Source organism: Saccoglossus kowalevskii, chromosome 21 (assembly GCF_978046115.1).
Source record: "Saccoglossus kowalevskii chromosome 21, keSacKowa6.1, whole genome shotgun sequence".
In the NCBI taxonomy this organism is placed as follows: Eukaryota; Metazoa; Hemichordata; class Enteropneusta; family Harrimaniidae; genus Saccoglossus; species Saccoglossus kowalevskii.
Window position 1 is genome coordinate 27,679,287 of NC_140661.1, and position 27,309 is coordinate 27,706,595.

General features: G+C 34.6%; 1 protein-coding gene across 2 annotated transcripts in view; it reads left to right on the forward strand.

Moving 5' to 3' along the window:
* Positions 1 to 27,309, forward strand: part of LOC102808122 (protein TANC2-like) — a 100,675-nt gene that overhangs the window by 25,152 nt on the left and 48,214 nt on the right. The window contains exons 1-2 of one of the 2 annotated variants that reach the window (XM_078006979.2): positions 8,840 to 8,959; positions 23,720 to 23,872. In XM_078006979.2, the coding sequence (XP_077863105.2) occupies positions 8,899 to 8,959; positions 23,720 to 23,872 (214 nt within the window). In that variant the 5' untranslated portion in view covers positions 8,840 to 8,898. Of the gene's footprint in view, positions 1 to 8,839; positions 8,960 to 23,719; positions 23,873 to 27,309 lie in introns of those variants that run through there. The other variant, XM_085495252.1, reaches the window with a different exon arrangement.

Genomic DNA, 27,309 nt, shown 5'->3' on the forward strand with positions numbered 1-27,309 from the left:
AACGGCTACTGTGAATATTCATACAATAACGGCTACTGTGAACATTCATACAATAACGGCTACTGTGAACACTCATACAATAACGGCTACTGTGAACATTCATACAATAACGGCTACTGTGAACATTCATACAATAACTGCTACTGTGACCATTCATACAATAACGGCTACTGTGACCATTCATACAATAACGGCTACTGTGAACATTCATACAATAACGGCTACTGTGAACATTCATACAATAACGGCTACTGTGAACACTCATACAATAACGGCTACTGTGACCATTCATACAATAACGGCTACTGTGACCATTCATACAATAACGGCTACTGTGAACATTCATACAATAATGGCTACTGTGAACACTCATACAATAACGACTACTGTGAACATTCATACAATAACGGCTACTGTGACCATTCATACAATAACGGCTACTGTGAACATTCATACAATAACGGCTACTGTGAACACTCGTACAATAATGGCTACTGTGAACATTCATACAATAACGGCTACTGTGAACATTCATACAATAATGGCTACTGTGAACATTCATACAATAACGGCTACTGTGAACATTCATACAATAACGGCTACTGTGAACACTCATACAATAACAGCTACTGTGACCATTCATACAATAACGGCTACTGTCAACATTCCTACATCCATACAATAACGCCTATTGTGACCATTCATACAATAACGGCTACTGTTACCATTCATACAATAACGGCTACTGTGACCATTCATACAATAACGGCTACTGTGAACACTCATACAATAACGGCTACTGTGACCATTCATACAATAATGGCTACTGTGAACATTCATACAATAACGGCTACTGTGACCATTCATACAATAACGGCTACTGTGAACACTCATACAATAACGGCTACTGTGAACATTCATACAATAACGACTACTGTGACTATTCATACAATAATGGCTACTGTCAACATTCATACATTCATACAATAACGGCTACTGTGAACATTCATACAATAATGGCTACTGTGAACATTCATACAATAACGGCTACTGTGAACATTCATACAATAACGGCTACTGTGAACACTCATACAATAACGGCTACTGTGACCATTCATACAATAACGGCTACTGTCAACATTCCTACATCCATACAATAACGCCTATTGTGACCATTCATACAATAACGGCTACTGTTACCATTCATACAATAACGGCTACTGTGACCATTCATACAAAAACGGCTACTGTGAACACTCATACAATAACGGCTACTGTGACCATTCATACAATAACTGCTACTGTGACCATTCATACAATAACGGCTACTGTGACCATTCATACAATAACGGCTACTGTGAACATTCATACAATAACGGCTACTGTGAACACTCATACAATAACGGCTACTGTGACCATTCATGCAATAACGGCTACTGTGACCATTCATACAATAATGGCTACTGTGAATATTCATACAATAACGGCTACTGTGAATATTCATACAATAACGGCTACTGTGAACATTCATACAATAACGGCTACTGTGAACACTCATACAATAACGGCTACTGTGAACATTCATACAATAACGGCTACTGTGAACATTCATACAATAACTGCTACTGTGACCATTCATACAATAACGGCTACTGTGACCATTCATACAATAACGGCTACTGTGACCATTCATACAATAACGGCTACTGTGAACATTCATACAATAACGGCTACTGTGAACACTCATACAATAACGGCTACTGTGACCATTCATACAATAACGGCTACTGTGACCATTCATACAATAACGGCTACTGTGAACATTCATACAATAATGGCTACTGTGAACACTCATACAATAACGACTACTGTGACCATTCATACAATAACGGCTACTGTGACCATTCATACAATAACGGCTACTGTGAACATTCATACAATAACGGCTACTGTGAACACTCGTACAATAATGGCTACTGTGAACATTCATACAATAACGGCTACTGTGAACATTCATACAATAATGGCTACTGTGAACATTCATACAATAACGGCTACTGTGAACATTCATACAATAACGGCTACTGTGAACACTCATACAATAACAGCTACTGTGACCATTCATACAATAACGGCTACTGTCAACATTCCTACATCCATACAATAACGCCTATTGTGACCATTCATACAATAACGGCTACTGTGACCATTCATACAATAACGGCTACTGTGAACACTCATACAATAACGGCTACTGTGACCATTCATACAATAATGGCTACTGTGAACATTCATACAATAACGGCTACTGTGACCATTCATACAATAACGGCTACTGTGAACACTCATACAATAACGGCTACTGTGAACATTCATACAATAACGACTACTGTGACTATTCATACAATAATGGCTACTGTCAACATTCATACATTCATACAATAACGGCTACTGTGAACATTCATACAATAATGGCTACTGTGAACATTCATACAATAACGGCTACTGTGAACATTCATACAATAACGGCTACTGTGAACACTCATACAATAACGGCTACTGTGACCATTCATACAATAACGGCTACTGTCAACATTCCTACATCCATACAATAACGCCTATTGTGACCATTCATACAATAACGGCTACTGTTACCATTCATACAATAACGGCTACTGTGACCATTCATACAAAAACGGCTACTGTGAACACTCATACAATAACGGCTACTGTGACCATTCATACAATAACTGCTACTGTGACCATTCATACAATAACGGCTACTGTGAACATTCATACAATAACGGCTACTGTGAACATTCATACAATAACGGCTACTGTGAACATTCATACAATAACGGCTACTGTGAACACTCGTACAATAATGGCTACTGTGAACATTCATACAATAACGGCTACTGTGAACATTCATACAATAATGGCTACTGTGAACATTCATACAATAACGGCTACTGTGAACATTCATACAATAACGGCTACTGTGAACACTCATACAATAACAGCTACTGTGACCATTCATACAATAACGGCTACTGTCAACATTCCTACATCCATACAATAACGCCTATTGTGACCATTCATACAATAACGGCTACTGTTACCATTCATACAATAACGGCTACTGTGACCATTCATACAATAACGGCTACTGTGAACACTCATACAATAACGGCTACTGTGACCATTCATACAATAATGGCTACTGTGAACATTCATACAATAACGGCTACTGTGACCATTCATACAATAACGGCTACTGTGAACACTCATACAATAACGGCTACTGTGAACATTCATACAATAACGACTACTGTGACTATTCATACAATAATGGCTACTGTCAACATTCATACATTCATACAATAACGGCTACTGTGAACATTCATACAATAATGGCTACTGTGAACATTTATACAATAACGGCTACTGTGAACATTCATACAATAACGGCTACTGTGAACACTCATACAATAACGGCTACTGTGACCATTCATACAATAACGGCTACTGTCAACATTCCTACATCCATACAATAACGCCTATTGTGACCATTCATACAATAACGGCTACTGTTACCATTCATACAATAACGGCTACTGTGACCATTCATACAAAAACGGCTACTGTGAACACTCATACAATAACGGCTACTGTGACCATTCATACAATAACTGCTACTGTGACCATTCATACAATAACGGCTACTGTGACCATTCATACAATAACGGCTACTGTGAACATTCATACAATAACGGCTACTGTGAACATTCATACAATAACGGCTACTGTGAACACTCATACAATAACGGCTACTGTGACCATTCATACAATAACGGCTACTGTGACCATTCATACAATAACGGCTACTGTGAACATTCATACAATAATGGCTACTGTGAACACTCATACAATAACGACTACTGTGACCATTCATACAATAACGGCTACTGTGACCATTCATACAATAACGGCTACTGTGAACATTCATACAATAACGGCTACTGTGAACACTCATACAATAATGGCTACTGTGAACATTCATACAATAACGGCTACTGTGAACATTCATACAATAATGGCTACTGTGAACATTCATACAATAACGGCTACTGTGAACATTCATACAATAACGGCTACTGTGAACACTCATACAATAACGGCTACTGTGACCATTCATACAATAACGGCTACTGTCAACATTCCTACATCCATACAATAACGCCTATTGTGACCATTCATACAATAACGGCTACTGTTACCATTCATACAATAACGGCTACTGTGACCATTCATACAATAACGGCTACTGTGAACACTCATACAATAACGGCTACTGTGACCATTCATACAATAATGGCTACTGTAAACATTCATACAATAACGGCTACTGTGACCATTCATACAATAACGGCTACTGTGAACACTCATACAATAACGGCTACTGTGAACATTCATACAATAACGACTACTGTGACTATTCATACAATAATGGCTACTGTCAACATTCATACATCCATACAATAACGGCTATTGTGAACGTTCATACAATAACGGCTACTGTGAATGTTCAAACAATAACGGCAACTGTGAACATTTATACAATAACGGCTACTGTGAACATTCATACAATAATTTCATGAATGTAACTGCAACTCCTGTCTCTTGAAAACAAAAAAAAATGCTACAAAATTTATCAATTTTCAATGACTCAGTCTGAAACTTCTTTTCTTTCATATTATGTGCCTACATGTACATGTACTTTTGCTTTTAATAATCTCTGTTATAGATGATATCTCATTTAGTCGGTTATCATGGTGATCCATCATTACATATCACATTCCTACCTCATACTGACTCTGTTTACTCTTGGCTTACCACTAAAAATCAATCAGATACTAAGAAACCGATTTTATGTTTCCTCTTGCCTTTGATCAGTTATTGTCTTTGATTCTATAAATATTATGGATATTTTATGATGAGCATTTTGAATGATTGTAAGTGAACAGAGAGGGTTAAAATAGGTGAATATAAGGAAGGGTTAAAAATGGGTGAATAACAACAAAAGAGGTGAATGGATGAATAAATGGAGAGGTTAAAATGGGTGAATACAGAAAGAGGGTTGAAGTGGATGAATAGAGGGGGAGGGTTGAAATGAATGAATAGAGGGAGGGGGTTGAAATGGGTGAACAGAGGGAGAGGGGTTGAAATGGATGAATAGAGGAAGGGTTACATGGGTGAATAGAGGGAGGGGGTTAAAATAGGTGAATACAGAAAGAGGGTTGAGATGGATGAATAGAGGGAGAGGGTTAAAATGGGTGAACTGAAGTGGGGGTGAGAAATGGATGAATAGAGGAAGAGGGTTGAAATGGATGAATAGAGGGAGAGGGTTGAAATGGGTGAATAGAGGGAGAGGGTTGAAATGGATAAATAGAGGGAGAGGGTTGAAATGGATAAATAGAGGGAGAGGGTTAAAATGAGTTGATAGAGGGAGAGGGTTGAAATGGGTGAATAGAGGGAGAGGGTTGAAATGGATAAATAGAGGGAGAGGGTTGAAATGGATAAATAGAGGGAGAGGGTTAAAATGAGTTGATAGAGGGAGAGGGTTGAAATGGATAAATAGAGGGAGAGGGTTGAAATGGATAAATAGAGGGAGAGGGTTGAAATGGGTGAATAGAGGGAGAGGGTTGAAATGGGTGAATAGAGGGAGAGGGTTAAAATGAGTTGATAGAGGGAGAGGGTTAAAATGAGTGAACAGAGGGAGAGGGTTGAAATGGGTAAATAGAGGGAGAGGGTTGAAATGGGTGAAGAGAGGGAGAGGGTTGAAATGGATGAATAGAGGGAGAGGGTTGAAATGGATGAATAGAGGGAGAGGGTTAAAATGAGTTGATAGAGGGAGAGGGTTGAAATGGGTGAATAGAGGGAGAGGGTTAAAATGAGTTGATAGAGGGAGAGGGTTGAAATGGATAAATAGAGGGAGAGGGTTGAAATGGATAAATAGAGGGAGAGGGTTAAAATGGATAAATAGAGGGAGAGGGTTGAAATGGGTGAAGAGAGGGAGAGGGTTGAAATGGGTGAATAGAGGGAGAGGGTTAAAATGAGTTGATAGAGGGAGAGGGTTGAAATGGATAAATAGAGGGAGAGGGTTGAAATGGATAAATAGAGGGAGAGGGTTAAAATGAGTTGATAGAGGGAGAGGGTTGAAATGGATGAAGAGAGGGAGAGGGCTGAAATGGGTAAATAGAGGGAGAGGGTTGAAATGGGTGAAAAGAGGGAGAGGGTTGAAATGGATGAAGAGAGGGAGAGGGCTGAAATGGGTAAATAGAGGGAGAGGGTTGAAATGGGTGAAAAGAGGGAGAGGGTTAAAATGGATGAATAGAGGGAGAGGGTTAAAATGAGTTGATAGAGGGAGAGGGTTGAAATGGATGAAGAGAGGGAGAGGGCTGAAATGGGTAAATAGAGGGAGAGGGTTGAAATGGGTGAAAAGAGGGAGAGGGTTAAAATGTATGAATAGAGGGAGAGGGTTGAAATGAGGTAATAGAGGGAAGTTTATTCACACATACACACTGCCCAAAATTCAGTGTAAATAATTTTTACATTTAGTAAAATTGTCACTAAATTTCATCATCATTTTGGACGACACAGACAAGTTCAGATATTGCTTTTAGTTTTTGATTGAAAGGTTTGTCAATTTTCATCAACATGTCATGTGGAGTGAAGCAGACTATATAAAATAATTTTGTAGATGGATGCAAAAGTTGACAATGACGCTCAAAGTGATCATGTACTTATCATTAATACATGTGTATGGATATGATAGAGTAGTATTTATCAAAATAAATCGGCTCACGTACATGAGTACTGGCGGGAAATGCAAAATTATGAATGAAATTGACATTCAAAGAAGTTGAAGTAGGTTGATATTAAATCTGGATGTATTTAATAACTGCATTGGACATATTTCAATTACATTATAGAATACAAATCTTTTTTTATTACTCTGGCTCATCATCCGTCTGTTGTGCAGTTATCAAGGTCAAAGGTCAGGTCCAATCAATCAGATGCATGCTGGGGTATTGTTAGAACCAAGGATAGTGTACTCTATCTGAACCCGACACCTGCCTGCATTTTGCAGTGATTTGTAATTTCCTGAGATGTCTGTGAAATCCTTCTTTGAATTCCTAATTGTGCGATGGCATTACATCATTTTTTTTCAGTTGGGGAAGTGAATAGAAGTCTGAAAAACTCTTAAGAGTGAGTGTCATAAGTATGATTGCCAAGGGTTGATTTCTAAGGGCTTGTAACTTCTCTTGTGATGTGAGAAGATCTCGTTATAGGCGAAATTCCAAGAGATTTGCTAAATTTCGCTCTCATGAATTATTTCAATTCTGAAATTTAATAATTGCAATAATTTTTATTACAAAAATATTACAGCTTATTATTGGTGCGTATGCGGTATCAGTTTTTTTAACCATAAATGAATATACATTTGTACATGTACTATAGAGTACTTTAAAAATAAACCTGCATCAAGTCACCATATATAGGCAGTCATGAATTATACAACTATGGTAGATTCTTAGACTAGTCGCTTGTCAAAGGAACATACTAAGTATGTCATATACTAGTATACCACCCCTCTTTAATCAAGAAGGTTACCTCCCCATTGCTGAATGGTTTCTTCTTTATATTTAGTACTTTTATACTATAGTAGATATTTGTAGGTTCTGAACGTTTCAATAACATAGTTACTGTTACTAAACTTTAATGGAAAACTCATTAAATATTATGAAACTGATAGTCTGGATAAAATATGACTATCTTCATAGTTTATGAATAAATTATTAAAGTAATTAAAATGGATAAAAGATGGCATTTCTCATGCGAGACAGTCTGCTTTGAATGTAATATTATTTCTGATATATTATAGTGGGAATTGTGTTAACTCAAAATTTTGAAAAAAATTGACTGTTGTAGTACCAAATGAACACACATAGACTATGTATACTATGTACTGTAAAATACTTTATTTTCGCTTGGAATTTATTTTCACTATTTTCGCTGAAGGGATGATTGAGTGAAAATAAAATTCAGCGAATACACCTTTTTTTCTATATTTCACATTCAACTCATCAAAAATCAGTGAAATTCCATACATAACACCAAAAAACCTTTTCAGCGAAAATTAATTCCAGCCAAAATAAAGTATTTTACATTATATGCAAAAAACATGAAAATCCATTTCTGGTTTACCAGCAGTTTATAATTCAGCTATTTCATGCTGCTATATGACATATCACCTTAACAAAGATAATTTAATTCTGTAATAATACATAGATTAAAAATTATAAAAAGATTTGGTATACCTCTTTAAATTATGAAATTTTCAGAAAAAATGTTGATTTTAAACAGAATATTTTTATGTTTCACTGATAAAGGAGATTTTATTCGTTCAAGAAACATGTCTTAATGGATGATTTTATTATCTACTGAATGTTTTTATTACAGCAACTCTCTAGTAATGCAATGAGATATAGTTGATTGACAAAGAGAGACATATTTCGCTAGAAGGCACACTGACTTGTAATCGACGTGTGGTTGAGATTTTCCAATTTTTATATAGCTTCATAAAATGCCAATACCCTTATTATCATATGACCTTTTAGTCATTTTATGACTTTAATTGTTACTCAGTATTGGAAACAGATATATCTGGTTGTGGCATCTTGGTGAGTGGAACGTGTATGACGGGGATCACATTCTTAGCTTCCTGGTTGTATAAATATCAACTCACTAAAGGTTGTGACATTAATATAGTCTTGTAAGTATATCCATTAGCGATGCGTTGAGTATGGAGTGTCAGCTTTTGAGATATAACGTATGCATGCTGGTGAGAGCTGTAGTTTCGTTGTAATTTTTACATTATGTCATTTGGTATCTGGTAAGTACATGTATTTACATTGTCTGTAGCCTAAACACATTGTATTGTCCAGTCTTAGGTTTATTGGTTCATTATTCATAGGTATTTAGGACTAGCTAAATTCATGCAAAATGTCTAAACTGCTGGAAATATTTCTTAGATAAATTTAAAATATTTTCAGCAAATATAAATGACCACTGTTTTGATTTCATTGCCATGCATACAATTTGTGATTCACATTAGATTCAAATCTGCTTCCTATATTGTCTAATTGTATAATGTGATCTTAGCTTGATCACTGTGTACAATTCTACCATCTTACGTATTAATCTTGTTACATAACTGACAACCAATCCAATCAGTTCTGCGTGATGCATCATTCAGTCCTTGGAATTGAGATCCATTTTTAAAGGGGCACCTGTCAAACCTTGGGATTACAACATGACATTGTAGTGACCTGTTTCATGTTCTCATCAATTACATCAATTTGCTTGCTTGCAAGCTTTGACTAGTTGTGGAACACACACCCCATTACTTTTATCACTCATGCCTTCCTTTTCATTCAAACTGATTACATGCATGTTCAGTTGTTTCTCTCTTCAGTGCACAACAGACATGTCATTTTAAATTCGCTTCAATGCCGAATGGTCAAATGAAAAGACTTGATGAAAAGTCCATTTCCTGTCACTCTAATCGGGGAACTGCATATATTTAACTCGAAGAAACTTCCTTTCACCGGTAAAGTAATCTGTTAGAAGCGTTGTTTTGTGGATTATTGCTGTAATTCAGACAGCAAATTGTGTATTCATTGTATTGATTATATTCAGTGAAAGACCAAAAGTGTTTTATTGGATTTATTCAGGATGCAAGGAATGACTTTCTGTGGTAGATTTTTTATCCGCTTGCTTGAACTACCCGTACCTCAGTAGTGCATCTTGTAACTTTGACCTTGGTTCTTTGAATTCGTTGGTCTGATTCATCTTGAATTTGTCAGCGAACTCAGTTTATACACAATATTGTTTGAGTTACCGTAAAATACTTTTTCACTTGGAATTTATTTTCGCTATTTTCGCTGAAGGAATGAGTCAGCGAAAATAAAATCCAGCGAATATACCTTTTTTCCTATATTTTAAATTCAACTTGTCAAAAATCAGTGAAAATAAATTCCATACAAAATACCCAAAAAGTCTTTTCAGCGAAAATTAATTCCAACTAAAATAAAGTATTTTATAGTATACATCTTGTACATTTAGGTTGCTTTGTGTCATATCACTGAGCTTGATTGGAAAACCTCCAAGTGCCATTGAATTTGCTGGTTCAGTTATTAAGATGATAAAATTCTGTTGTATTATTTTGCTGTCGTTTAGAATTCACAACTGATCTTCATTCAGGTTACGAGTTTAGTCATTGTTTCCATGAAAACTATTATAATGCTGAAATTGAACAGTGTGACTTAAAATGTCACTGCCCAACCAGTTATTATCACCTGGCTTATATCACAGAACCCTGAAAGTGCTTGTTGCTGGGCGTCGACATTCAAGTCATAAACTTACACATTTACTACAATAAAACTGTGACAACCAAGAAATGCTAAACTATGTCATCAGCAGAAACAAAACATGAGTTATGGTCTGTTTAATACAGATTGGAGGATAATCAGATGTTCAGATTAGTGTATGTTAAAATATATGCATGTCAACTTTTATTATCTACATAATTTTCCCCAAAAAATTGATCAAAATCTGAAGCCGACAAGAAATTGTGTACATTTGGTCGAACATTTTAGATCAAAACAAAATTTTAGAAAAATACATAAAAAGAGAACTGTCATCACTATGGCAACCAGGTCAAGGTGATGTAGTCTTTGTGCCATAAGTTATGTTTGATGATGAGAGTGGTTCTTATAGGATTGGATACTGCCCTCTTTGTCAGAACTTGGTGATACCCATCATGCAGTTCAAGTTCAAGTAGTGGTATCTCATGTATTTACATTGTCTGTGTATTGAAGAATGTCTTATGTCTGTATTAGCTGAGAATTCATCAAGCTTTGTGTAAAGTAAGTCCCAAAGAATTTGATATTTGTTGTTTTTTTCCCCAGATGTAAATACTGGCTTTCATTTCAAATAGACGGATGCTGGTATAAGAAGTAGTAGGGTATTGTAAGACATGTGTTACCTTGAAATGTATTGTTTATGGTGACTTCACTGATACATAATATGAACATAAAACTGAAAGCTGCTGCTGTCCTTGATAACATTCACAGTACTTTAAAAAAAATACTGTATTTTTAAAATATTAAATATTTGTGTCCAAGGCAAAAGCTAGACATTTAATATCACTGTTGTCTCGCTTGACTTTTTATGTGTACAAATTGGAAATGCATAACCCTTCCGTAAAATCTGTATTAGAAGCCGCATCCCTAATAGAAGTCGCACCCATTCTTTTTAAACAATTGGGAACCAAAAAATCATCATTTCCCATATGTGTAGATACTTTAATAGAAGCCGCACCACCTCTATTGGATTGTACCATTTTAATAGAAGCTGCGGTTTCTAATACAGATTTTACAGTACATTGCAAAGTCTGTGTTGACAGGTGTAATTTAGTTTATTTATTGAAATTGCAACTGTCAGAGTACAACCTGTGTACCGTACTTAAAATTTATGTCTTTCACCCTCCAGTGTAATTACTTTAGATTGATAGGTTGCAATTTATTTCCAAATGAAATGCACATAATTAAGTAATTTTGATGAAGCGCTGTACACTGGCATGCAACTGTTGTCTGGAGTGCATTGGTATTTCTTATCAAGTGGTCGTAGATAACTAGTGTGTTTTATTCAACTGTAACTTGATATGGGATAACTCAAAACATATTTTGAGCATATATTTCTTGTTTCACTATGGTTACCATGGTTTCAAGTTCACCTTTTGTAAAGAGTGAATTGTCAGGATTTGTTAATCCTTTCACAAATTTTTTGAATCCTTGCATAAAATAATTTTATTTTCCAACCTTGTACTGGTATAATGTAATCATCATAAATACGGTTATCACATATTCAACGAATTTCACCAAAAGTCAAATGTCTGTTCGGTTTAAAATTACGATGGAGTTATACAGTATAAAAAAAATAGATCTCAGAATTATAGAAAATTTGTGACAAACTCTTGGTGTAAAAAGTAATCAAGATAGAATCAGACAAGACATGGATTCTTTTATGATAACCTTATAAAGTTGGCCATTTTGTTGACTTCCATGTTTGATGTGACTCACCTGATTTTCCAAAGTGATAATGTGATTGCTCCTCTGAACTTGGAATATTCTATTTTAAAGACATAGAGGGGTGTCTGCTACATTGCTGTGATGCTGTAGTAGCAGATGGCTGATTTGAAGAAATTTTTTTAAAGAAAATATTTCTGACCTACATTATGCAACATGAGGATTTGACCCCTTTCAGCGCTAGACATCGACAAAATGTATCAAAATAAATCCTAATTATTATAAGCTGTCTATTTGCTATAAATTGTGATTAGTGTAAAAATAGACATTAACTTGTCAAATTACATTCTGTTAAACCGCAACATGAAAACTCCAGCAGAATAAAGAAACAAATCATCTTTGGCAACTACCGGGTATGCGCATTTCACAGAGCTTAAAATGTTAGTTTTCTTGTAAAGTTAAACGTTATTCATTAATCAAAGTATTAAGTCATCATAGTGTCCGCTAGCTTTATCTTTGTGCATCTCTGTTAAAAACAAGAACCCTGATTAATACGATTTATCAGGGGATGACTGTTCTGAATGTTTTATATTGCATGGTATATGCGAGCATCATCAACATATGCGACCGGACCTTCACCATTGTGTTTACACAAGTTTGTCAATTCTACGCAGTCTATTGTATGTACATTTCAAAGGCCAGTGTAGTGTATTGATCTGCTGACCCTTATATGGGTCAGGGATTATCCTCTGTACCACATACATGTAATTTTTCCAACTCATTTTAAAAACAACATTCAAAATACTTGAAATAGACTAGCGGTACATGTTTATGAATAATAATGCATTGTGTTTACTCTGCTTCTGTAATCATTTCCCCCCCTTCCTTTCCCTGGCTTTAAAGGGTTCATGTTGTAGTTTGGGTGATTTGTGCGGAATGTGCACAGCTGTTTCAGCCCTCATTGGAACGATAAGTGTTTACTGTATATTTAGCTAGGACTCCTGACGTCTGTGTTCGGTTAACGTTTTATCGGTTGTCATCCGTCTAGTCGGGAACTACTAAAACTGTACCCAGACGTTCATTACCAGTTGTCGATCATGTAATGTTACCCGTGTTGTTGTTGACGTTTACGTAAGTACACAAGTGTTTTGTTCAGCCGTACGTTGGTTCGTTCTGAAGTCTACGTTGTACATGTTTGTATGACTACAGGTATAAAAATAAACGGCGTATTTTAATGACAACTGACGTACGTGACAACACTACCTAATTACTACACACTATAGGGCTTCATATTCATGAATAACACTGTATCTTGACAATTGTTCAAATTCTTCTTACAATTATTTTTACACAATTTGTACACACACTTGGCGGAAGAATAAAATACAATCATAATTCATTTTTTGTACTTTAAAACTTTGTATACAACAAAATAAATGGCACACAACTAACAGTACAATGGTGTGAAACAGTTGTCTGTTACTAGTATTTTATCTCTGCTGCTTAAGTAACTTGTTATAGTTGTACATTTTTATGTGTATGAAATAAACATGAATAAGATTTAAAATGTATCAAAATTAAAAATTTTAATTTAAAAAAATATCAAAATTAAATTTACAAAGTATCAAAATCAAAGTATGAAATTTGATGTGTATCAGAATTTCAGAATCTAATTTAAAATGTATTAAAATTGTAATTTAAAAAAAAACAACTATACAATTTTTATTTTTTGGAAATATATTACACCCTTTGTGTGAATTCTATATTATGCTGTATGAATTGTTGGCTGTCAGATCTGAATTGTAAATTGTGTGTATGTACATATGGTGTGTGGTTAATGCATGAGGCAGCCAAGTGTCATTACACATCCCATTTATAATAATATAGTAGAATTCTGACAGTTTTAATGTTAAATGTTCAAACGTATGGTGCTACCTTCTGTATCTGCTTAATTTTTAGCACACTATTTCTCATTCAGTTCAGTGTGTGAGTGTGTAAATCATTCTTTCAGTTCTGACTGCTCTCACTCTGCAATCTAGGGTTGGAAAAAACTGAGCGTAGGTGGAGTGTTATTTATTATTTTTTATTATCTTCCATATTACGGGTATTCATGAATACCGGCTGCGGAATTGGTTACCGGTACTTCAATTATAAACTCTCAAGAATACTAGTATTTATCATTTCATCTTTATCTTTGATAATTATATTATCATTTCGTATGCACACGCCTCCAACTTGAGTACCTTAGGTAGATCTAACATGATTTTTTGCTTGCAGAATTTTTGTTTTGACAAATTTGTTCACGATACATGATAATGGAAACAGGATATTATATTTTCTCTTTTAGTGGAGCATCTTGAATATGTAAGAGGTGCAAATGTATGAAAAATTGCACTTAGTATAGAATGAATCATTAAAATATGAATTTTTTTAAAACCGCAGATACACATTTATCATTTATGTAAGCACATGTCCTACCAGTTCTCGTATCTACCAAATATTATACCAAGCAAAATATAACAATACTGGATATGTTTCAGACACGTTTGACAATAACTGCAACCTGATTCAGAAAATCAATAAAATGTAAAATCAGTAAATTTATAATTCAATTTAATAATTTTGAATCTCCTAATTTTTTTTGGAACGAGAAGCAAAACTTTTGTTTTGTTGGCATTATAGTGTACATATATAGTGTAAGTAATGCTTAGTGAGTGGTTTAAGGGCACAACTTTCCAGTGGTCGCATACTAACAATACATATACGTAACCAACCCACACGAAGTGGAGTACCTGTACTTGTTTTTTGTAAATTTATCCATTTTTCTGCTATTCAGAATTGTAATGATATGCACAGTTCTTAAGAGCATAGCCATTTACTGATTTGTACTACAGATCGTTTATTCGAAAAGTTTATTCAGAGAGTGCATATTGTTTAGTAACGTTTGACCTGACCACAGCGGGGATGTAATTCTGCGCCTGATCCTTGTAATTCGACTCGTAAGACCCCACACAGATTCTTTCAGAACTACGAAATCACGTACGCAATATAAATGTATTATCTCTGTTTTAATATTTTGGATATCAAGAACAAAATATTAACCCAAATTATTATTCGCTGGCCATTCTCAAGTGAAGTTCAGCTGATTCATTTCCTGCTGCGCACAGTTCTGTTTCTCGTTAAAAGCAAACAACATTGCAACCAAACCCATATGTGGTCAGTATATTTGTCACAACAATTCTATCGCCGCTCAGTTACAAGACTGCCCCTCCCCCACTTCCAGTTTGTAGTGTATATTACGTATTGTTGAAACAGCACCCCGTGTGATTCCACCCAATCGACGATCCAAGTTTAAGTGCATTGACTCTCGTAACCATGTTTAAGGTATGTTGGAATTAAATGAAGTCATTGTATCTCTGTTACGATTGCTTGCTTTGACTCACATCTTGTGTTTCGCATATTTTCTGTTTAGAATTTAGTTTTAGAAGTTCCTTTACAGCGTGGTATAAAATTAACATTATATGCTGTGCCTGTTCATTTCACCATTTGGTCTAAGGATATACATGTGTGTTTATCAGAACCTGATGTGTGCCGTAATTCTTAGTGTGTCAGGAAAACTGCAGGTTTGACGTAAGGAGTATAAAAAATACTTTATTTACTCTTTTAGAAGTGCATTTCCAAAAATGCACAAATCAAAAATTGATTTTGACCATACATGTTCATAAACAAACCCCTGCCATTTAAGGAAATGCGCTTACTAATCGCATTGCGCGGCATCACTCATTAGGAGAATGGAGCCCAGTCAGAGGGAAGACAAAATAAAGTAACGTCTTAAAGATTAGTGCACAGGTCGGTACATGTTCGAAAAATGGATCTGACATAAAGAGTTTTAAAAATGACGGAGCTTAAACCCTCCCCTGAAAGAGGGTATCAGCACCAGTGTAACTATCGTTGCAAAAACAGATGAGAACAGGTTACACCACTATAATGGGACTTAATTATGGTAACACCGGTGACCATTTGCAAAGGATGCTCTAGGTGTATTGATGTCTAAAAATGAATTTTAGTGTTTACTCTTATTTCAAAGTAAGGGGGATGACAGTGTGTGTCAAATTTTAATTAAGTTTAGGTTGTTATATTGACAACTCAAAATATGACGACTAGTTCCAACATAAAGCTAACACAAGATTAGCTGCATGTTCCAACAAGTTTATATGTATGTATATTATTAAGATATTTTACATGGCCCAGAAACTTTCAAAACTGTCCCAATAAAAAAAAGTACACAAAAGATATATACGCTCAGCCAATACATTCTTGATCTACGAGTCATCGCCACTGTGCACATTATCCAGTGGTCTCCATATTTACATCTCGCAAGAATTGGTGCTGTGAACGCAAGTTTATCTTTATCTTACTAGGCACAACTTACCTCAACATAATCTTTTTTAGGGTCATCAGACCTTTCCCTAAAATAGACTTTACTGTTCGAATAATTAAACAAAATAGAATAAATAAATCTCCAAGATTACATTTATTAACTCATCTTAAAGTGGGGGAGTCGTCACCATCGCTTGCGTCAGATGGCCATAGCGTGTCAATGTTTACACACAAGGGTGTGTTGTTATCATCGCTTGGGCAGGTGCAGTTCCACTCACCAAATTATTGATGCAACATTGTAAGCATAGACCTTAGACGTTGTTTTCAGTTAATTTTAAATATATTTTCTAATTGGCGACTGGTCTTATTTAACATTTTTGAATTTATTGAATTTGTGGATTTATTTTTTTTGAAAAAATGGACTTGCTCAAAAAAACAGCCATTGTAAAAATGTCGCAGTAATTTAAGAGGACTGCATAAGATTGATCTGTAAATTGGATTTTGCAAGATGGTGTTATAGGGTTTCTTTTCTAATGTACATAATAATCTGTATGATAATGAAAATTAACTCCTACAATTTGTCAGAAAAGTCATGTAATTTTAATGTTGGTTTCCATAGTAACACATTTGTTTCACTAAAAAAAAAACATTTGATCAAGAAATATTGGAGCAGTGAAGATTAAAGGGTCATTGTTACTTCTTAGAACCCCAGTAAAAATCACTGTGACTTCTGAGAACCCTGGTTGCTGTCACTCTCTGGGACTCCAGTGAAAGTCAATGTGACTTTCTTGGACCACAGAAAAGGTCACTGACTCTCTAGGACCCTAGAGAAAATCACTGTGACTCCCTAGTCCCCCAGTAAAAATCACTGTGACTTCTTTTCTAGAAAACTCCAAAAAAAATCATAGCTACAACATTTTGTAATTGGTCACTGTATAGATCTACATGTAGCTAGGCTGCTTGCTTATAAAGCTAGATTAGGTGCCTTACTTGGTGGTTGCTATGGAAATATGAGACCCCTTCAATAATTAGTCATAATATATTTATTTAATTAGCTCAGTATGAGATTGTTACATGACACATCTTTACAAAGCTGTCATGTTGATGTTCCGTAATTAACAATTATAACTGTTTTTGTAGAGCGAATTGGATTGGAGCATTAACTTAAGAGGGGTGTAAGGTGTGACTGATTATAAGTGAGGGAGAGATGTCTGGTTGTAACTCCCTGGTATAGACAATGGAACTTTCTTTCAAAGTGGTTATAGCAGGCAACAAAATAAACTGATCATTAAAAAACGATTTTTCTTGAAACATTACATTTGCATTTGTGCCTTCATGAAATTAACTGTATAAGTTCAATACTGTTCATCTACTGAAGTTGAGTTGTACCTGTAATTTATTCAGTTAACAAGCTTAATTATTACTAATAATTGTGTACCTATTCCAATTTTGACAAAAATATGCCCAGTGCCTAGTTCTTTCCTGTTCAGAAAAGTGTTGTTCCTGCATTCGTATGAAAGATATTTCAAACTATTAGCCTCAAGTTGGCTAAAATCTTAAGGTAGAAATTTACATGTACTCATAATTATCCACTAAAATACAGCCATCATTTTCTCAAAAATTATACTGGTGACCCTCAATTTTTTTAAAAATCAATCAGTATGGGAGTACCATTTATTGCAAAATGAATAAATTCTGGTATTTGCATTTATGAGTATGCTTCAACTTTAATGATTTAACATAATTTAAAATGGCTGTCAAAATAATGGTTACCATGGATATAACCATAGGTGACTTTTGTTTCTATGTACTGCGCACTATTCAGAATTTGTTGTCTGGTTTATTTAGTTGAAATGTCTCTACTAAATTATGTTTACTGTAATGGTAAAGATAATATACAAAATATAATATTGACCTAGAATTTAGATTTTATTGCCAGGGAGAAGAAATACCTTGACTTAACTATTGTAAACATGGCTAATTCCATTGTATACATCAGATTGGGTCAAGAGGCCATTTACAGCTACTTCTTAAGACCCAGTTAGATGGCATCATTGGGTTACCCTTTTATTACCCCGGATTTTTATAGTGAAAAGTACAATAGAATCGTAAGCTGAAATGACATTGATGTTAATCCTAGTGTCAGCTTGTGAGCAAGTGCAGATTTGTGTTAATCCAAGCAAAATTTAATCTGCAATCAGTTGGTCCTGGCTACTTACTGTCATTATAAGATTGGAGGGACTGCCTATGTGATCAACTTTTGGCGCCTTCCTCTCCTGCATTTGTCCTGTGTATGATAGTTAGCTTTCGATTTTACCTGATACAATGCAATTTGATTTGTTCCCAAATCTGCAAGGTTTCGGTACTTTCTGTTATTTTAAATATCCACCACGAACCAAATTGTGAATACTATAAAATACTTTATTTTAGCTGGAATTAATTTTCACTGAAAAGATTTTTTGGATGTTTTGTATGGAATTTATTTTCGCTGATTTTTGACATCTTGAATTTAAAATATAGGAAAAAAGGTATATTTGCTGGATTTTATTTTCACTGAACCATTTCTTCAGTGAAAATAGCGTAATTAATTCCAAGCGAAAAGTATTTTACAGTAGTTATTGTGAATATCTGAGTTATAAAATGTAAACATAAATGTACTGCACACCAGTAAGTAATTACAGATTTTGTTGAGTTGTGAAAAATAGAAAATTGTGTGATACAAATTCGCGTCAATTTATTGCTTGAAAAATCATGATTCAACAAAAGTCTGTTACCATAAAGATGCACCTTCCTGCTCTGACTTTGAAAATTGTAGTGTACCGGGATACTATTAACAGTATGACATTAGATACGCTCTATCGTCGACCATATTTCAATCAGACCTCATATAATAGCTCTTTCATTACAAGACTTATCAATACGTTGATTTCCGGATGACGGAATCACTGTTGAGTTTTCCTTGATGTTCACCTGTTTTAAATGATTTGTTCTCAATCTATATACTCTTCTACATATTTGCATGAGTGACTGTGATGACTGGAATCGTAAGAATACCGACAAGATAACTGTTGAAGTGGTGATGATTTTAATCTTTGTTTTTTGTTCATTTGTACTTGATACATTTACTTGTATTTTATACAACTTTCATACAATAGATACCTAAAATTAATATTTGCTTTTATAAAAAATACCTGACCATCTGGTATATCTTATTGCTCTATTAAAAACACATCTCCAATAGAAACACATATATACATAAAAATCATATTTTTTGTATACTGAATCCCTAAAATATGCCTTATTTTGACTATAGAAATTGCTCTGCAGTTTACTTAAGCTACTAATATCTAGAAAATACAGTATATCATGTTTCATGTCACCAGTCAAATGTGTTAGGTTAAATGAAAAACAGTTCACAAAGAGAAACCAATGAAAAAAACACAGTATGCTGGCAAAAATGGCATTTTTTGACCCCATATTATTTTTTCGTATTCTTTATTGTAGTTACATGGCCTCTCATTCAGGTATATTATTACAAATCAACATTGACAATTATACTCAAACATCTTGTAATAGGTTTGCGACATCACTAAAAAAGATATTTCTGTGACTTTCTTTTGTGACGTTTTCAAAAAGATCACCTAAGATTGTCTGTTTCTTTCTACTGGAGTGTGAAATTATATTCTTTGCACCTCATAATTTTCTAGCAATAAATTCTTGATGGACAAAACGTGTTTCCTCAAGCTTAAATTACATAATGGCTGTAAATTGAGCATCCATCGGAGGGACCAACTCGTAAAAATGGAGAAGATTAAAAAGCACTACAAATTATTAATAATTTGATGAATGATTTCATCATTATATCGGAAAATATCTCTCCTTGTTTCCATGGAAACATTGACTTACAGATTTCCCCTAGTGGCCCTTTTGGATTGGAAACTGGTCAAATTACGTTCAAAGTTAAAAAATTCAAAACGTACATCTTAGCTTTTCTACAGCTTAGCGAAAAATAGTTTCCAAACTCAGCGATGCAATTTTAGGTGTTTCCAGCGTAAAGACTGTTACTGTGTTGATAAAACTAAGGATATTCCTACTCATTTTGCTGATTAAGTAAAAGCATGATCTAAATTAAACACTGAAATAGATGTGTATAGTATGCATTTACAAAGCGTAAATACAGTACGTGTATAAATGTATATTTTCACTGATTGTTAACACTCGTGTTATTTGTTGGGTGGATCGCTCAGTAACGTTGAAAAAACTTCTTTTACTACCCCCCCCAATCCAATGATTGTCACCAGCTATTTTTTAACGGCCATCCAGGTAGAATGGAAACAATGTATCTTTCGCTTCAACCTACAGTAGCAGAAAATTGCTTTCAGACAATAGCTAGGATTATTGCACGCCTGGTCTGTGTCGTCTTCACAATAGTAGGTGACTTGTGGCTGACTTTTTCGGCAACTGAATGAAGGTTGTTAATCACGGCCGTAGTGTCAATTGCCATTCAACACCTCATGAGAGACATTTCATTATCAGCGTTATTACCCAGAATATGAATAAGAAAAAGTCGTTAGCTACATTGTACAATCACTCGGTGGCGACTATTTGTCTAGGGTCTTCCCACAGTGACATTTCTTTGATTGGCGATTGGTGGTGTTTGTCGTAGTCAAGCAGGGATCAATTGTCGGTAGTCTGCTTACAATTTATGACGAGGATTGTATCACTGGAATAAAACATGACAGATTTCTTTGATATGACAAGACAGTAATAATGTATTAACTACCACTTGTACATTTAGGAACGCTCCATCCAATGTACATCATGGCCAGTGATCTGCTAAGGTGTATATATATGTTTCTATCTGCCGAGTGAATTATATTTCATGACTTTTGGAATTTCTAGATCTCAAACTGTTTTTTTCTTATTTTGTGTATATTGATACAAAACTAGCATTTCAAAAAGATTGACGCTTTTGTTGATTTCATCGCTTTTCTTTATGAGCCTCAAGATTCCTAGTTTATTAGACTTTTACTCAAACAAGGCTTTATATTTCCCTACTGACCTTTGTTTGACCCCAATTAAAGGCACACTTTATTTGTTCAGTTTTGTTGGAATATCTCCCTAATAGTAACTCACACCTGTCCACAAGTTCTACAAATGCCTGTCCTTGTCACACCATCCATCTTAACCCAATTATTGTAGTCGTAATGTTGCGTTATTCTCTTAAATTACTATAAAAGGATGATTTGAATTGGTTTATCATTCAGTCCAACTTTGATACAGAACAATTTGCCTTCAATATTAAAAATATTAGTTTAGAAATGGTCCTGAAAATGCAGCTCAGTACTGAAACAATTTTTTGATGTCAGTAGTTCTGAATACATTTGATGCTTTAAGTGACATTCCCCCGTCAACACAATAGAGATGTACATGTAGTCTAAATGCATTCTCACACTCTCGAGTCTACACTATTTTGTGTGGTACATGTAATTATCAGATGGTGCAAAGAGGCTGTGGTTTTATGATGCTTGATGGCTGAATGTGTATTCTGAAAAAAACATTCAAATATTTACATGAAATACATTGATGTGTCTGTAGGATGTATCTTACCAGGATTCATTGGTAATTACACAACTTTACAGACAAGGATCTTAGAGTTTCCAGTGACTCATGTTATCTTTTCCCAAGAACATAACATTTGACGTCATTTCGGTTCAATTTTTATAGTTCGTCCACTTTCACTTCCACCCATTATTTCATTATGCTTTATTTGTCGACTTTAGTTCGCGTTTAATACAAATCCGAAAATATGAATTTATTGATGTCTATATTTTGCATGATAATTGGTTGTTACACCCGATGGCAGTTATTATAAATAGTATCATAAATGTAGTATTACTAAACAGTGGGTCATCAATGATTGGTCGCTAGTCTGGGCTGATCTGTTTATTGTACACATACTGGCTGTGTTTTGATGTAGCAGCAACACCAGTCTCTAGTACCATGGAGGATTACTATGCTTCAGAATTATTCTATTCATATTTTGGTGCATTTCTGAGTAAGTTTCTTTTTCTGTCTGTTCTTTTATCTCTTCAATCAAATTTGTTATTTTTATAAACAGTCGTAGTAATGCAGGGTGTATGTACGTTTCTGCAGTTTTTTACTACGCTCTGCTAACGTTGTTGAGGGATTATTCTTTACAGGTTTGTACAAATGTGCAAACCATTCGACAGCGTCACTTTTTGTTACTAACCCTAGTACATATATGGTAGGGTTCAAACTTCATGGATGCATCAAAGGCAATTGCCTTGATGCCCAAAGAGTTTGACTCGGTGCACAAAGAGTTTAATTGACAAATAAAAATACTCCCTGTATTCATCCCTGCATGTAACCATATACATGTTATACTAAGATAATTCTGTAAAAGTTGGCTTTAAACTGGATGCCTTCTCAACTTTGACGTTCATGTGTGCATAAACACCCATATTTGGACTGTGATATTGTTACAAGGTGCCTCCCCACTGATATGCTACGTGTAGTTCACCATCCAATTATGTAAATACCCATAACTGTATCTTGCATCTTGAACTGTTTATCACAAAGTCCTTACAAGGTGAACTAGAACCACTATATACCACATCTGTTATAATTTTAAATCATGTACCAAATTTGCATCAAAGTGAAGCCATGTTAAAAATAATTACTTGTATGTACTGTATATGAATTTTGCATATTTTAATATAACACAAATACGCACAGATGCAAAGGCATGCTTACTGTACATTATATCTACATGTTATGATAGACCATTTTCTGCTCATTGCGATATCCCACATGAAATTGAATGAAAAAAGAACAAACAAAGGTCATAACTTCATCATATGGGATGAAATGCATATGAAATTATTTCCAGGTTTAATGTGCTATACGTATTTGGTGATGTTCAATTTTGAAGAAGTAAGAATATCTAAATGTAAAATTTCCCTCTCAAAAATCTGCATTTCAACATTGAGCAATGACAAAAATTAAAAATTATATCCTCAAATTTTTGCAGCAGACTTTTAATCCACATCTTTTATGCAATATGTTTGATATCACAGTGGACGGAAAAACATCTATTGGAAAATATGCACACCAGGAATAGAAATAATTAATTTCAAATAAAATGTTTTCTTGTGTTACAGATGCTTTAATAATGGAGGTAAATAGTACTTGCTGTCCAGCCTGTGAATTGCCATTTGATAAAGGAAAGAAACGTAAACTGATTGATACTTGCGGCCATGCACGGTGCTATACGTGTATGTTTAGTGTTGAAGAGTGTCCATTGTGCACAAAAGGTAATGTCGCAAATATTGGTTTCAAATTAGATGTGCTTTAAATCATAATTATTTTACTTCTATGAAGGTGTGTTCTAATAGAAGAAATACAGTACATGTACTTCCATTGGAGGTGTGCTTCTAATAGAGGAAATACAGTACATGTACTTCGATTGGAGGTGTGCTTCTAATAGAGGAAATACAGTACATGTACTTCCATTGGAGGTGTGATTCTAATAGAGGAAATACAGTACATGTACTTCTATTGGAGGTGTGCTTCTAATAGAGGAAATACAGTACATGTACTTCCATTGGAGGTGTGCTTCTAATAGAGGAAATACAGTACATGTACTTGTATTGGAGATGTGCTTCTAATAGAGGAAATACAGTACATGTACTTCCATTGGAAGTGTGCTTCTAATAGAGGAAATACAGTACATGTACTTTCATTGAAGGTGTGCTTCTAATAGAGGAAATACAGTACATGTACTTCTATTGTAGGTGTGCTTCTAATAGAGGAAATACAGTACATGTATAAAAATGTACTCGTAATGGAGGTGTGCTTCTAATAGAGGAAATACAGTACATGTACTTGTATTGGAGGTGTGCTTTCTAATAGAGAAAATACAGCACATGTACTTCTATTGGAGGTGTGTTTGACTTTGTATTAGAGGCAATATGGTACATGTCTGAAAGCGTTAGTCTGCCATTGGATTTGTCTGATTTGTAGATGTTGCGTGGGATGATTTGAAACTGATAGCAAAACACCAGGATACAATTCAACGACGTTCCAGTAATTCGAGCGTAAAACCTTTTCTAAATGCTTTGACATGTTCTTGTGAAGCTATTATTGTTTATAAACACATGTTGCCCTTGCTAAGAGGATTTTCTTTTTTTTTTTTTATTTAATTTTCTATGCCACATATAATGACAGCTGCATTAAAGCTGAATAATTTGTGACCCCTTTGCTTGTTGGTGTGTCAGCTCTCACATTCGCATTGTTCATGCACGCCATTTTGTGTTGGGCTTCATATAAACAAATTATGTATACATTTTCTCAATATTTTAAGGCATGTTTTTCTAAAGAATTTGTTTTTAAAATAATGTAAGCTGTTTAAGTACATGTATAAGTAAAATGTCACTGACGCTTTCAAGCCAGTGCTTTGTAGCTTTTCATAAAATCAACATGGATTATTTTTTTCACATTTTTTCAAGTTTTAAAAATTAACAAAGAAGGTATAGAAAAATAAAAAAAAAAATAGCAAAATTTTGACTGGAAAAATTATCGTGTTCAAAAAGTCAACTTCAATTTGCTGTATTTTGAATACATTCAGTCTTTTATAGACAAATCTCTGCCGAGTGTCTGATGATTGTCAATGTCTATTTCTAAATTCAATTCCTACTGTGCAGTATACATGTATGTGCAGATTGTTTATTGTTTGTAAATAAACCACACATTCAGCTCAATTCACTTCAAAATACATCACAAAGGAAGTCAAGTTTTCATTCAACATGACAGTAAATACTCCCCTCGTCAGCCAATGACAGAATGCATTTGAACGACCAAAGTCAGTGACATCATTTCTGCTTGAAATTTGATTTTTACTATTTTTGAGTCTAATAGCATTTGTCACAATTATGTAATGTTGCTAAAAATAGAACTGATGTAATTATAGAATGCTGTTCAGTACGTTAAAGAGATTAGATGAGGACATCATGAGCAGACAATAACAGCATTTACAATCGCAACCACATTACTTTGCTATGACTTTCCAGTGATTTGTTGTGAATCCCAAAAAAGTTTATTGCGTGAACTAAGCAATGGAGAAATTATTGAGAAACGCTACAACAGTTTTGAATATTTCTGCCACTATTTTTGTTTTTATTTACCTATTTGTTGGTTCGAATTGAATATTCTCATATTCACATACTGTGGAATACTTTATTTTCGCTGGAATTAATTTTCGCTGAAAAGGCTTTTTGGTTGTTTTTTATGGAATTTATTTTTACTGATTTTGATGAGTTTAATGTGAAATATAGGAAAAAAAGTATATTCGCTGGATTCTATTTTCACAAAATCATCCCTTCAGTGAAAATAGCAAAAATAAATTCCAAGCGAAAATAAAGTATTTTACAGTATTGCTTAGTTATATCATTTTAAAAACAATTGCTATACATCTATTTACCGTCCGGTACTACTGTTACATTTTTGCTACTAGAAATGTTCGCTAGTTATTAATTATTTCTGTTGATAACATTTATGAGACACGAAATCTTCTTTTCTAATCTAGGTTCTGGGTGATTAATATAGTCAGTAAATTATTGATTTAAAATTATCAAGAAATTTACTTCGGTAATAATGGCGTCAGATACTGTGGTAAATTGTCATTACATCTGGATATTTTTAATACAAAAAGTGATTCTAGAAAATTGTCTGTTTCGTTAGACTGCTGTCCCACAATCAACAAGTTTTTTTGAAAAATATATACTTTTGGCAAAACTTTCAAACGCGAAACCAAAAATAGAATTAATGTCTGAATTTTTAATTTAAGTTGAACAAGGCTGACCTTTCTACCCTAGATAACCTTTGAGACCAGCATTGCTGGGTAGGGTTCCGGTGGAGGTGTATTTCCCATCATGAGGTCATAGTTCATATGTTCTGTAATGAAAACAAACTGTACATATAAGGAGACTGTAGCGTGGAAAACAAACAATGTACCTTTAGTACAAAGACTGTTTCCGGTCTTTATTCAGTGAGAGCAGTATTTTAACAATGAAAAGGACAACCAGTAAAGCACAGTAATGCCTGGTATCAGTGCATGAATGTGTTGACCTTGTCTTGTTGATCATTGCTGCTTTTCATTCCATTATACGGATCACTTCGATGCTGCCTTCATTTTGGTGGTTAATTCCACGACAGTGTTGTGTACGTACTCTGTCCGATTGTTAATACTGTTTACTAGCGATAAATTTGGTGACTTGTATGATCAGCACGTTTTACAAGGATGTTTACTTAATCTGAATTGCGGCACAGAGAATGTACAGTGCATAGTAAGTAATATAGGAAATGTTTCTGGATTAATGTGCTTCGTCTGGTTAGTTCACTCGTATCTTGAAACGAGTATGTTACGTATATTCTACAAATGCTATGTGTACTCACTATGATCTTGTCAAAAGATGTATGACATCATCATGCATGCTAATTGGGTGGAACCAATGACGTCATTGTTTTGGTTCAACAAAATAGTAAATTTTGGTGTGATGCATTATGGGAATAAACTTCCTTGCATGCTCGGCTTCATTACTAAAATCAACTCCTTGCTTAGTTTTAATCATACTATCACCCACACAAGTTATTTTGGTGCTAATACTGGTCATAGAAATTGGAAAAAGCTTGCCAACAAAAACAACTACACATTGAATTAAAGTTGAAAGGTTGAAACGCCTCCGTCATACAT